Source organism: Ceratotherium simum, chromosome 39 (genome assembly GCF_057802395.1).
Source record: "Ceratotherium simum simum isolate JZ-2026a chromosome 39, ASM5780239v1, whole genome shotgun sequence".
Classification (NCBI taxonomy): Eukaryota; Metazoa; Chordata; class Mammalia; order Perissodactyla; family Rhinocerotidae; genus Ceratotherium; species Ceratotherium simum.
Window position 1 is genome coordinate 4,023,701 of NC_141938.1, and position 14,990 is coordinate 4,038,690.

General features: G+C 39.7%; 1 protein-coding gene across 1 annotated transcript; it reads left to right on the forward strand.

The window, feature by feature from the left end:
* The first annotated feature begins 334 nt into the window (after window positions 1–334).
* LOC101400147 (uncharacterized) lies at window positions 335–12,809 on the forward strand. Its single transcript, XM_087425978.1, has 4 exons — window positions 335–454; window positions 9,454–9,580; window positions 9,785–9,845; window positions 10,239–12,809. Exons 1-4 carry the CDS (start codon window positions 425–427, stop codon window positions 11,902–11,904), a joined length of 1,884 nt encoding a protein of 627 aa, XP_087282104.1. The 5' UTR covers window positions 335–424; the 3' UTR covers window positions 11,905–12,809.
* The last annotated feature ends 2,181 nt before the right edge of the window (window positions 12,810–14,990 follow it).

Sequence of the window (14,990 nt, forward strand, 5' to 3'; positions counted from 1 at the left end):
GGTCACAGTGTCTGTGACTGTGTACCTATTTTTCAAAACAAAGATCAAAAGGGAGAGACTAATTATTGCCTATGGTGAGGCGACTTTCAATTGTGTGTGTTTGTAAAGAGGGATCACAGTTCCAGGACTCACCTCCCAGCACTACTATTCAACGCAAAAGTCCCTGCAGGGGATGAGTTCTGGCTGGCATTCTGCTCAGACACCTAAACTCAGGGGGCTGTCACTCAGACACAAGAGGACGAGTCTTGCAGACTGTCCAATCAGAGGCGGCGCCGGGGCAGGTGGGTGGGGCGAAGCTCCCCAGCCGCCCCGGAAGTTGCTGCGGGCTCCAGCCACGCTGTGGGTCGCGTCTCCCCGCCGTTAAAGGCTCTGCCGCCTGTTCTGTCGGTTTGTGACCTTACCGACCTCGGGAGTCATAGGAAGGATGCCGGGGGACCCAGTAACTGTAGGAATGGTGAGTGTGCCACCCCAGGGTGAGAGGAGGGGAGGAGGGGCTGGTCGGAACCGGCCGTGGCGGGACCGGCCTCCCCGCGGTCACCTCCGGAGTCTGCGGACCCGAGTCCGCGGGGGCGCCGCTCGGACCTCAGTCCCCTCCGGCCGCAGCGTGGGGGCGGGGCCGGCAGCCGGGACCCCGGGCGTCCTGTGGTCACTGCGCGCGGCGACTTCGGCCCCGGAGCCTCTCTGGGCAGCTCTGCGCCCGCAGCCCCGCGTGTCCCCAGATGGTGCGGTGACCGCGGGGAGGGTCATCAGGGACAATCGTGACTCGGTCTCCGGGGCTCCTACCATGTGGGGTTTCCAGTCTTTTCTCCTCAGGTGGCACTCATTTTCTTCTGAATTTTCCATGTATTTGGGGTGCAGGATTTCAAATCCACGACATTGTCCCCCCAGTCTAGGTCTTCCTAGGGCTGGCCACAAACGCCTAAATTTCCAAAATCTCGCCACATTCCCTATTGCCGACTTCCTGCCTCCGATTCACAGCATTGTTATCAACTGTTTGTCCTCCTTGTTGGATTGAAACAGATTCAGTATTTTAGCCGTTTATCATTTTCTCACAGTCAATGGGTGGCTGTTTGTAAAAGATTGATTTTATGTGTGGATACGACGTGAAACACAATATAAAATGTTTCCAAAGAGGCAAGAAAGAGGTGAATTTCAGGAAAAATAAAATATTCCAGTTTTACATTGCATGTACTAATTCTTCTTTCCCTTTTTCCCTCCCGTTGTGGGTAGTAGTATTCTGAGGTCTGTTCTTTTATTTTGGGTGACTTTAAATAGATTTCCACCACTTATACTTGCAGGTCTGAAGTATTCAAGTAGTATTAATAGTTTATAAAACAGTTTCCTGTCCTGGAAATAATACTATATTAACATCATTTTTTTCCCCCAGGATGCAATACGTTCTTGTGGGGTTTCTTATTGTGCCAGCAAAATGCCATACAATTGTCTTCCCTTATTTCCACATAAAGACTGGTTTGAGTGTTTTAGCTGGATTAATCAAACATTGGGTTTGTGTCGTGTAAAATATCAATAGTGGTCCAAAAAATCTCCAGTGGAGACAGAGGCCTGAGGACAGTGAATCTAAGCTAAGGCCCCTTTGGGCCTGCACAGGGAAGGACTTGAAGGCCCAGTTGTTCTTCCTGGGGAGCCTCCCCCTGCAGGTGTCCTACTGCTCACACCCCCCATGGAAGGAACCTCTATACTGAGAGGAGCTGCAGAGCCCTGGAAAGCTAGGGGTGCACGTGCACATGGGGGTGGGAGGAAGGCACCGATTCCCTTTCTGACTTTATAACTGTGGTTTCCTTGGGCCTGTTTCTAGACATAAGTTGGAGTTTTGCATCCACAGTGTAGGTGCACTCAGAGTGTAACTTGTTCGCAGTGTAACTCAACTTTGAAAGTCCGAGTTCTGTGTTCTGGATTAGGGTCCATTAATTTGGGAGTTGATTTCTATCAGAAGGAGCATTTGCATTATTCCCTGGGGAGGGGAGGGCGTGGAGCTCCCAGAGTTCACTCCTGTGGTTGCTCAGGTGCCCCACCCTCCTCCACCAGGGCCTGACCCTCTCTAGAGGTTACATCTCAACCGGCAGTGTTTAGACTCTAAATTTGGGGAATATGGTCATCTTTCTGAGTGTGGGTTTTCCTTCTGAACTCTGGGCAAGCAGGCTGCTTCTCGGAGCTGATTCATATATTTGTGTTTCTCTTCTTAGATTCCTTTATCAGTTGAAGATGGCAGCCCTTTGATTCTAGTTTCCATTAGCACTTGGGGTTTTCAGATGTAAGTTGACTGAGAGACATGATGTAAGACAAGAAAATTGTTCAACCAAATAGGAGTTTTTGTTCCATTTTGACAAGAGAACTTCAAGATGTGAGATGGGTGTACTAAGTTCTCACATGCACTTTCCAATTTTAGGTCAGTTCTTGTGTCCATGTCCCTAGAGATCTTTGACATTTAAGAAGCTATACTATTCCTAAGGCAAATGAATTCCTATGTTAATGGATGTGAGGAAAAAGCACTTGAATTTCTATTTTCAGTGATATGAGGAAACAAATCAAAGCTTATGTAAATCTTTCAAATTCCTAGTTTATTGCAGGACTTAATTGCAAACCCCTAATGTCTTATAATGTTACTCCTTCCTGAAAATATCCCCAGTGTGCAGTATAGTGGAGGGACAAACTATCATGCCCCTTGCCCTTTTTGTTAGAAAGGGATTGGTAAATTTTGTCTGCAGTTTTGTATCCATTAGTGTTTAAGGGATTACATATCTTGGAGTAGTCTCCTAGTAGAAATGTTAAAATTAATTTTATAAAGCAGAAGTTAAAAATAATGATCAAGCATAAGAAAAAATAATGTATATAAATTTCTCTCCTTATTTTAAATAAATAATGCATGAGAAGGTTAAAAATTTCCTAAGGAAACTTTAAGGAGACTCCCTGCCTGCATAACCTGCCTCCTTCCTCTGTTCTTAACTCCAGCCCCCCTCAAATGACCAGTTTTCATTACTGCTTCATCATCCTGTTAGTGTTTATATAAAAACAAGCCAGTGTGAATGCCTATTTTTCTTACCCGTTTGTTTTTTTTTATATATATGTATTTTTTTTCCCCCCCAAAGCCCCAGTACGTAGTTGTATGTCATAGTTGCACATCCTTCTAGTTGCTGTATGTGGGACGCGGCCTCAACATGGCCAGAGAAGCGATGTGTCGGTGCTCACCTGGGATCCGAACCCGGGTCGCCAGCAGCGGAGCGCGAGCACTTAACCGCTAAGCCACGGGGCCGGCCCAGCACCCATGTTTGTTCTTTTTTTTTTTTTTTTTTTAATTTTTTATTTATTTATTTTTTTTCCCCCAAAGCCCCAGTAGATAGTTGTATGTCATAGCTGCACATCATTCTAGTTGCTGTATGTGGGATGCGGCCTCAGCATGGCCGGAGAAGCGGTGCGTCGGTTCGCGCCCGGGATTTGAACCCTGGCCGCCAGCAGCGGAGCGCGCGCATTTAACCACTAAGCCACGGGGCCGGCCCCCCATGTTTGTTCTTATAATGAGTAGCCGCAGTCCACATATTTGATGTTTGGCTTCTGAGAACTTAAGCCTCACCCCTCCCTTTCCCCTAGGCCTTCTTGTCTGGACGGGCTGATGAGAAAGCCTGGAGGCTCCTGCACTGTGAGCTGCTGCTTGCTGGGCAGCTCCTCCTGTGAGCTGTGCTGCCCTGTGTGCACTGTTCACCCACCACGCCTGGGTTCTATATACAGAGGACTCCAGGTTGACAGTTTTGATAATTCCTTGTCCTTTGGAAGCAGGGGTATGAGAATGGGGCCATCCTTATTGTGGTCTTGTGTCCTATGTCTTGGGCAGAATCTATCTGTGTGTTTAGAATGAAGGTGAGACTGAGGCTGGGGTCACCTTAACATTAGCGGATGCCTAGGGATATGAAGATGGTTATCCTCTGTGAATGAGGTAAACCCATTAGATGGGTACTCCTTAAAGAGCAATTATTTCAGAAAGAAAGAGAAAAGACAGGAAAATGCAGCCAGTAAGTGTGGAGATTCCAGAGGGCTCTCCAGGACCCCTGAGTAACTGCTGCTGCTGCCCCTGTGTCTATTGCAACGAAGATCCTGACCCTCTGGGTTATAGTGGACAAGACCCACAGTCTGAGTTTGGCCCAGCAAAGGGATTAGTTCAAACCCAACTTAAGCCTGGGTTCCTTAAAAGTTATAAAGCAACCAGTTGTCATGGAGGAGTCCTCTAACCCTGCTGGTAGTGATTTGAGGCTCTCAGGAGGAGGGCTTTATGTTCTTCATAGGCTTCTGATGCAAGAACCTGCCCTGGTCCCCACACTATATGCTGTTAGAGCTGCTATTATCATCTCATACTGAGATCTCTTGAAAAGAGAGTCTCTGAGAAGCACTGAGCGTGTGACACTCTACCAAGGCATCTATTATGCCTTGGTGCTGGAAACAGCACCCTGCCAGCTCAGCCCACCTACTGACACTTACTTGTGATATGAAGGAGCCTAACCTTGGCCCTGAGCTTATGCCACCTGCAGGAGGGGCATGACCTTTCTTCAGTTCATTGAACAATGCTGTGGTGATGAAGGAAGTCACCCCTCTCCCAGACTTCTTGGTTCCCTGGGGAGTTCCTTGGATTAACTGAACGCATAGCTCTGGAGCGTGCATAGCCTTTAATGACAATACACATTTGTACATGATGGAGCTCAGTGCAGAGTTGCTGTTCTTCATCCCTTAATTGGGACATCCCTTATGAAGAACCAAACCCAAGTGTCACCAGAGGTAACCAAACATCAGGCAGTCATCTTACTACTGGCCAAAAATTGGGCTCATCTGCATATGTTCACAAATACTTGGATGATTGTCTAAGAGATGACCCTTTGTGGTAAAAGAACTCAAAGATAATAAAAACAGAAATCAAGGTAACACTTATCTGTACATTACTAGGTCTACAATACAAGGACTCACCAGGACACTGGTTAATCCACGTTGGAGTTCTGACACCACTGATAGTAACCATGGCACCTCTCAGAGTATACAGTGCCCTGCTATCCAACAAGGCATTCAATGCAAGTTTCATCTGCCTTATGGGTCTCAGTCTCATAGAGCACCATACTGGCTTATGGAACTCAGGTGAATGAAAGATGTCTTGTTTCAGTCATCAGGGGTGAATTGTAATGAGTCTGTCTTCATCTGTTTTTTGAAAGACTTAAGCTTTTTTAGAACAGTTTCAGGTTTACAGAAAAATTGATCAAAATTCACATAGTTTCCACACAACCCTTCTCTCTGTATCTGCAGTTTGCACTATTTTACACTTTTTATATTACTGTGGTACATTTTTTACAATTTCCAACCCATACTGATGCATGACCGTGCACAGTGTACATTAGCATTGACTCTTTGTGCTATATAATGTATGAGTTTTGGTAAATGTATAATAACATGGATCCATCATTTATGTGTCATAGAGTATGGTTTCACTTCCCTAAAAATCCTCTGGTCTCCACCTATTGATACATCCCTCCCTCCATCCCACAAGTTCTTCACAACCAAAGGTCTTCCTACTGGCTCATGCTTTTGTCTTTTCCAAAATGTCATATACTTGGAATCATACACCACATACCCGTGTCACATTGGCTTTTTGCCCTTAGCAATATACTTTTAAGGTTCGTCCGTGTATTTTCATGGCTTGATATCTCATTTCTTTTTATCACTGAACAGTGTTTCATTGTATGGATACACCACTGATTGTTTATCTATTCAACACTTGAAGGACATCTTGTTTAAAACTCTTAAGTCTTGCCAATTATGAATAAAGAATTTATAAACATTCATGTGTATATGTTTTATGTGAATATAAAGTTTCAACTTATTTGGAAAAATCCAAGGAACCTTATTGTTAGATCTTACTCTAAGTAGCAACAGCGTATTTTGTTTTGAAAGAAACTTCCTGTCTTCCGTTGTAGGTGTACCAAGTTCTGTTTCCACCAGCAATGAATGAGGATTACCTGTAGCTTTGCATTTTCACCAATATTTGGTGTTCTGAGTGTTTTGCATTTTACCCATTTAATAGGTGTTTAATGATACCTCGTTGTTTTATTTGCAATTTCCCAAGGACATTTGATGTGAAGTATGTTTTTGTATTGCTTATTTCCCATCTATATATCTTCTTCAGTGAGCTGTCTGTTCAGATCTTTTGCCTCTTTTCTAATTGGGTTGTTTGTCTTCTGACTGTTGAGTTTTAAGAGTTCTTTGGATATTTCTGATACCACTTATTTATCAGACAAGTGTTTTACAAAGATTTTCTCTTCCTCTGTAAGTTACTTTTTAATTCTCTTAACACTCACTTTCTCAGAGGAGGAGTTTTTCATTTTAATGAAGTAAATTTTTGTGGGTTTTTTTGGTGGACCTTGGTTTTTGGTTTTCTATCTAAAAATTCATCTCCAAACCTGAAGTCTTCTAGATTTTCTCCTCTGTTATCTTCTAAGAGTTTATTCCTTTGGCATTTTACGTTTAGATTTGTGATATGTTTTGACTTAATTTTTTGAAACGTATATGGCCCGTGTCTACATTCATTGTGTGCGTGTGTATGTTTGCATGTGGATATCCATTATTTCCACCACTATTTGTTTAAAAAATTTTCTTTTTCATTTGCATTCCTTTTCCTTCTTTGTCCAAGGTCACTTGAGTATATTTGTGTGGGTCTATAAGGAAAGCAATTGACTCACGTATCTTTCAACCTTATATACTCGCTTATTAATTCCAGAAGTTATTTCTGCTGTGAATTCTTTCAGATGTTTCACAGAGACAGTTAGGCCGTATGGAACAAATGTTATGAATTTAGCTACAGGATTCATAAAGATATTCCATCTCAAGATGTGCAAGTTCCCCTCTATTACTAATTTATCATAAATGAATGTTGGATTTTATCAAATCCTCTTTTATTTTCATTTCCCCTTCCTTTACTTTTTTATATTAGTAATATCTGTCTTCCCTCTTTTCTTTGTTAGGTTGACTACATGTTTATTAGTCTTGTCTTAGAACTAGCTCTTTTTGTTTTCATTTTCTCCATTGATTTCCCACAATGACATAGATTTCTTTGCTAATTCTTATTATTTCTTTTACTGTGCTTACTTTAGGTTTAGTTTGCTCTTCCTTTTATTCTTTCCTAAGGTAGATGCTTACATTAATGATTATAGATCTTTGGTTTTTCTGGTGTATTTGTTCAATGGCACAAATTTCCCTCTTGGCACTGCTTTTGCTTCATCCAAGAAGTTGGATGTTGTATTTTAGTAGTATGTTGTATTTTAATTTCATTTAGTTCAAAATAATTTTTCATTTCTCTTGAGACTTCTTTGATCTTAAGTATTATTTCGAAATGTATTTTTTGTGTGTGTGTGAGGAAGATCAGCCCTGAGCTAACATCTATGCTAATCCTCCTCTTTTTTTTGCTGAGGAAGACTGGCTCTGAGCTAACATCTATTGCCAGTCCTCCTCCTTTTTTTCCCCAAAGCCTCAGTAGATAGTTGTATGTCATAGTTGCACATCCTTCTAGTTGCTGTATGTGGGACGCGGCCTCAGCATGGCCGGAGAAGCGGTGTGTCAGCGCGCACCCGGGATCCGAACCCGGGCCGCCAGTAGCAGAGCACGCACACTTAACTGCTCAGCCACGGGGCCAGCCCTTGAAATGTGTTGTTGAATCTCCACATACTTGGGGTTTTCTGGCTTTCTTGTTGATATTCACCTCTATGTGAATGCCTAGGTGGTGTGAGAGCATATTCTGTCTGATTTCTGTTCTTTCAAATTTGATAAGGTGTCGTTTTTTCCCCAGAGGTTGTTGAATTCTCCAACTATTGAACTATTCATCTATTTCTACTTGCATTCTATCAGCTCTTGCCTTAGGTGTATCACCCCTCTGTTGTTATGCACAATCAAATGAAGGATGGCTATGCCTTCTAGGAGAATAGACACCTTTATCAGTATGTAATGCCCCTATCTCTGAAATTTCCTTGGTTTGAAATCTGCATTTTTCTATAATTCGTAAACCTATGCCAGCTTTCTTTTGATCTGTGTTGGCATGGGACATTTTTCTCCATCCCTTTACATTACATCAGTCTGTGTCTTCATATTGAAAGTGGGTTTCATGTAGACAGTATATAACTCAATTTGTTTTTTAAAAATCTGATATTACTATATCCTTCAATTTTACTAAGACTTTTGTTGATTAAAGTGGTTTTTGATACAGTTGGATTAATATTTAGCACCTTTTCTGCTGTTTTTTTTCTCTTGCTCTTGTTGCTTCTTTCTGTCTTCCACCTTTTTTCCACACTCTCTGGCTGAAATAGGGCACTTTATCTGATTCTTTTGTTTCTCCTCTCTTAAGAGCATATCAATTACACATTTTTTAAAAAGCTCTTTTAGTGGTTGCCCTTGAGTTTTCAGTACACATTTATAACTAACCCACATTTTCTGCCAAGTAACAGTATACCACTTCACTGTGTGCAAGTACCTCATATCACACTATTCCCAATTTCCCTTTCCTGTGCCATGTCACATTGCTGTCATTTATTTCACTTGTCTTAAGCTTCTCATTACCAAATACATTTTTGCTAATTTTATTTTAAACAAGTATCATCTGTTATATATAAAAGATATTTTATCTTCATTTTTTATTTTTCTAATCATCTATCTGTATCATCTACATTCTTTCTGATAAATTTTTGAATGTTTCATTCAAAATAGGTGCACTTATGAAAAATTTCCTCAATTTTTGTCTCAGAAATTCCTAATATTTCCTTTATTTTTGGTGGATAATTTTGCTTGACAGAGAATGTATTCAGAAATATATTCTTCTTTTGCATTTTTCAATATATGCTCTGTCTTTGATTTCTCTGTAGTTTGAATATGATATTTTTGGGTGTGCATTTTTTAGTTTACCAAGTTTAATGTTCTCTGAGCTTCCTGGATGTGCAGTTTGCTGGCTATCATTAATTTTAGGATATTTTGGTGATTATTACCTCACTTGTTTCCTCTATTACTGTCTGTCTGTCTTTTCCTTCAGGTATTCCTATTACATGTATTTTAAACCTTGTGTTAAAGAGTGTTGTCCTAGGGTTCATGGATGTTGTACTCTGTCTTTTTTGTGTCATAATTATAATATTTGTTTCATTGTATGGCATGTCTGTCATTTCCCAGCACGCTCTTGACCCTGCCATTACAGAGAAATATGATGAAATATGATCACAGTAAAAATATGTAAATAGCTTCCATGTGTTCATGATGCTGTTAAATTGATGAGGAGTATGCACAGAAGAGTGAGTTTTTGATACTTGTATCATAGAATAAATGTTTGTAGATGACAGAACCATGTGTAACCTTCCTACAAATGGAGTATAGATCCCCACTGATGTCAGTCTCATGCATCCTAGTCTACACATATTTGTGATATTTTAGGACTCAGTGGCCATTGAGGATGTGACTGTGAACTTCACCCTGGAGGAGTGGGCTTTACTGGATCCTTCACAGAAGAAACTCTACAGAGATGTGATGTGGGAAACCTTCAGGAACCTGGCCTCAATAGGTAAGAATGAGAGCATTCCTTCACTTCACCAATCAGAGAACAAGTGTTTCTTGCCCATCAACATTGTTCCAAGATGTGGAATGTGGAAAGGGGAGATGTTGGTAAACAAAGTAGAAATGATATTAGCTCATCATGGTCTTAGAATCTAAATTTTTTCTATAATTTCGAATACTTTGGAATCAACTTTCTGGGTCTGCATTTCAGGAAAAACATGGGAAAATCATGATATTGAAGATCAATACAAAAATCAAGGGAGAAAACAAAGGTGAGTCACACTCACAATAGAAAATAGTGTCTCATGTGAGAATCCTGGTGTCTTATGAAATTTGAAAAGAAGCAAACAAAACAGATAACCCATGCTTCAAGTTTAGCTATTTTTATAAATTTTTCACCAAATATACTTTCTGAAATGTGATGTAGAGGTTCAGCTTTTGCAAAATAATTCACTTGGAAACAGTTTTAATAAACTCTATATATGAATATCACTGTTTGGATAATAGCAAGGGTGAAGTCTTCTTGTAGAGCATTCAGTATATTCAATTTCAGAGAATTCAGATGAGACAGAAAACCTTAACTTTTCCTGTAAGTTATAATAAATATAATAAATATAAAATCATTAATAAAGAAATCATTAATAATGTGTTTCTATTTTTTACAGAAGTCAAATGGTATTGAGACTCTGTGAAAGTAAAGAGGGTAGTCAATGTGGAGAAACCCTCAGCCTTACTCCAAATCTCAATCTGAATATGAAAATGACTGTAGCAAAACCATGTAAATATAGTGCATGTGGAAAAGTCTTCATGCATCATTCATCCCTTAATAGGCACGTCAGATGTCACACTGAACACAAAGCATATGACTATCAAAAATATGGAGAGAAGCCATATAAATGTAAGCAATGTTGGAAAGCCTTCCCTTTTCCCAGTGCTCTTCGGAAACATGAAATAACTCATACTGGAGCAAAACCCTATCAATGTAAAAAATGCAGTAAAGCATTCACTTCTTCCAGTTCTCTTCGAGTACATGAAAGAATTCATACTGGGGAGAGACCCTATGAATGTAAGGAATGTGAGAAAGCCTTTATATCTCCTTCAAGCCTTCGATCACACATGATCTGTCACACTGGAGATGGACCTTATAAATGTAAGGAATGTGAGAAAGTATTTATTTCTCCTAGTGCATTTCGAATACATGAAAGGAGTCACACTGGAGAGAAACCCTATGAATGTAAAAATTGTGGTAAAGCATTCAGTCATCCCAGAACTCTTCGAATGCATGGAAGAACTCACACTGGAAAGAAACCCTATAAATGTAAGGAATGTGGGAAAGACTTTATTGCTCTCACAAACCTTCGAGTACATGTGATCACTCACACTGGAGATGGACCTTATAAATGTAAGGAATGTGGAAAAGTTTTCATTCATCCCAGTTCATTTCAAATACATGAAAGGAGTCACACTGGAGAGAAACCCTATGAATGTAAAGAATGTGGGAAAGCCTTCAGTTTGCAAGCTAACTTAAAAAAACACAAAAGAACTCACAGAGGAGGGACACCCTTTGTGTGTAAGGAATGTGGTAATGCTTTTATTTCTCCTCAGGTTTTCCAAATACATGAAAGAAATCACACTAGAGAGAAATTCTATGAATGTAAAAAGTGCAATAAAGCACTCACTTCCTCCATTTCTCTTCGAAGACATGAAAGATATCACACTAGAGGGAAACCCTATGAATGTAAAAAATGCAGTAAAACATTCTGTTATCCCAGTTCTCTTCAAGTACATGAAAGAACTCATACTGGAGAGAAACCCTATGAATGTATGGAATGTGGGAAAGCCTTTACATCTCCTTCAAGCCTTCGATCACACGTGATCTTTCACACTGGAGATGGACCTTATAAATGTAAGGCGTGTGAGAAAGTGTTTATTTCTCCCAGTGCATTTCGAGTACATGAAAGGAGTCACACTGGAGAGAAACCCTATGAATGTAAAGAATGCAGTAAAGCATTCAGTTGTACCAGTTCTCTTCGAGTACATGAAAGAATTCATACAGGAGAGAAACCCTATAAATGTAAAAAATGCATTAAAGCCTTCACTTCTTCCAGTTCTCTTCGCGTGCATGAAAGAATTCACACTGGAGAGAAGCCGTATGAATGTAAGGAATGTGGGAAAGCCTTTATAGATCCCTCAAGCCTTCGAACACACGTGATGATTCACACTGGAGATAGACGTTATAAATGTAAGGAATGTGAGAAAGCATTCATGTATCCCACATTACTTCGAAGACATGAAAGAAGTCACACTAGAGTGAAAACCTATGAATGTTAAGAATATGGGAAAGCCTCCAGTTCTCATCCAAATACATAAAAGAAATCACACTGGAGAGAAACTGTATGAATGTACAAAATGTAGTAAAGCATTTGGTTTTCCCAGTTCTCTTTGAAGACATGAAAGAATTCTTGCTGGAGAGAAACCCTATGGATGGCAGGAAAGTGGGACAGCCCTTATTTGTCAAGCAAACTTTTGAGGATATGTGAGAATTCACACTAGAGGAAAAGCCATATAAATGTAATGAATGTGGGAAAGACTTATGTTATCCCAGTTCTTTCTGAAAGCATAAAAGAAATCACTTGATTAAAATGTCTTGAATGTAAACAATGTGGGAAAGACTTCAAATGGCTTACGTCATTATATGTGAAATTCCCACCAAAAAAATTTAAATATAAGTCATATGAGAAAACTTGATGGAAATTAGGCTGTTCTAGAAAACTTTCAACATGAAAAAGTGGCTATGAAATTTGTAAATATATTGTGTTGACCAGCCATCTTTCTTAAAGTACAACATTGGATTGTGGATTTCTATTAAGTACTTTCAGAAATGAATATTGAAGTGAGGTAATTCTGCAAGTCATCCTTCATCAATAGTATATGAGATTACTAAGTAGTAGTTTTTCCTTAAATCAATTAATGATATTTTATCTTTAATTTTTGTATAATGTATTCATTGTTCTGTATTAAGGGGCCATTGAAAAAATGACAGTTTATAAAATTTGTTGGGATTTTCTTACTGTCCTTGTATTGCAGTTCCTGGATAGGCCTAACCCATTGTATATATTGTTCCTTTCTTAGAGAAACCTCGTTTTTGTGGGTGGTGGGTGTAGGAGCCTGTTTTTATTGTCCATAATATTAAATAGTTGGAATAAATTATCACGTGTCGCAAGTTGATCAAAGAGTATACTTTCCTGGGAATTATTATTTTCATATTAGGGCCTTTGCTCTTTTTCTGACTGGTATTTGGTGAAGAGCCTTTGAATTATGTAGAGTCCTGTGATAGTGCAACAAAACCTAGAGCTGGACATACCACCCCTGTATTGCATTATGTCAATGAGGGTAATATTAAGAACTAGATCTTTAAAAATCCATCCCACTTTTTGGTTCCATGTTGGAATTCACCATTAGCCTCACTTGCATGAGATTTGGAAGGCAGAAGCAAACAAGGCAGATTTTGGAGCCACCATACAGGGAGAGAGACAACTTTACAGAGGAGCTTTGAGGACACCATCTTCCAGCCCATTTTCTGGATTCATTGCCCTTCTAGTCAAGAGTATCTTGAAAACCACCACCAGCTCTTTGATTTCCATTTTCATAGAGATATATTTTCCACTGATACTTTCACAAGTTTCACATCAGAGATCCATTAGACTTAGGAATTTTCTATGGTCTTTTGTGTCCACGAAGAACCTAATTCAGACTTTTGTGGTTGGGAGTATTCTCTAGTTCCCCTCTTCTCTAGATGATATATGAATAAGCTCTAATGTGTATAGGAAACACCTTATGCTGTTAATAGTGCTAGTGAGCATGTTTGCCTGATTCACCATGACATCTACAGTGGGGCATAAATAGAATGATGTGGGAGTTTGTTTCTCTGCTGTATTGTGCAGTGGCTGCCTTGACCTAGTTCTTCCACATGAGAAGGATCACGTTTTCATGTAAGGAATACTGTGTTTGTTTCCTGTTACTTGTAGCTGAACTTATACCCTCAATATGTTTTCAGTGTTTGTTTGTATGTCATTAAGACTATGCATTTCTTGGTGAAATGAGTGCTCCTGCACTTGTTTCATTAATATATTCTCTCCACTCTTTCCTAAGCCATTGTATGCTAAGTATTATTATAGTTTTCGTTTCCTCAGAGAATATATTAAAATCTATTTTAATTAGGGATTTTCAGATATAATTTGCAATTTCCTTCATTTAATCATTTTATATGGTGAGTCAATTTTATCATGTATGTACAAATTCAGGTATTTTTTCCTTAGGCAAACTGTATTTTTTATACCTTTAAAGATAGAATCTTTGTCATGAAAGTAATTTGTCATTCGTTATTTTTTTTTTTTAATTTTATTTATTTATTTTTTTTTTCCCCCAAAGCCCCAGTAGATAGTTGTATGTCATAGTTGCATGTCCTTCTAGTTGCTGTATGTGGGACGCCGCCTCAGCATGACCGGAGATGCGGTGCGTCGGTGCGTGCCCGGGATCCAAACCTGGGCTGCCAGCAGCGGAGTGCGTGCACTTAACCGCTAAGCCATGGTGCCGGCCCATGTCATTCGTTCTTAACCCCAAACTTAAAAATCATGGTTTTTTCAGTGCCTACTTGCCAGTGACCTGCAGGATTGCACCTGTAGTCAAGAGAGGGGTGTAATGAATTCTAGTAAGAATGACCACAGACCATAAAGGACTCTGAGGTACAACAGTAACAGGGTGTTCAGAAGGACTTCTTACAAGATTTTGGTATGTGATTGTGGATTCGATTGCTATTCAAGGAAGCAGGTCATTTTCTGTATAGAAGGCTGTGAGGAGTTAAACCTAATTCTATCTTTGGTAAACATTTTATCTTTGGTAAACCTGATCATTGTTTTCTAGAAGGCAAAAACAATGTAGTGGAGCTAAAGTTAATTTGTAAGTAGTTCCAGTCAGCCATTTTAGTAAGAAGTAGGGAATATTACTCATTTTTATGATTTGGGATTTTATCTTTTACCATTTTTACTGGTATCGTTATGAAATACCCTCAGTTTTGTCTTGGTGACTGTGTAACATTGTTGAAGGAAGTGGGTGACATTTTTCTCTTCATCAGGATGGGACTTGGCCTTGCAGTGACTGCAGGCAGCTCCTGATCTGGGACAGCTTTGCCTTTGCTGCTTATTATCAAGACACTGATGTGTTTCCTACAGTGAATTAGACACTGTTTATCATTAAGTATCTCAGTTAAAATATATAAATTCACTTCTCAGTAGACTGCATAATATTTTTAATATCTTCCTTATGACTCAACTGTGGCCTTTGAGTTTAGGTAAATTGTGAGACATTACAAACCCAGCAAGGAAGAGAGACAGGGCCACTGTGCCAATCAAGCCTTT

Excerpts from the sequence above, each read along its gene's own strand:
- LOC101400147 (XM_087425978.1), top strand. The coding sequence starts at position 425 with ATGCCGGGGGACCCAGTAACTGTAGGAATG. Across the intron at positions 455-9,453 it reads ACCCAGTAACTGTAGGAATG|GACTCAGTGGCCATTGAGGA; the intron begins GTGAGTGTGCCA and ends GTGATATTTTAG. Across the intron at positions 9,846-10,238 it reads AATCAAGGGAGAAAACAAAG|AAGTCAAATGGTATTGAGAC; the intron begins GTGAGTCACACT and ends TATTTTTTACAG.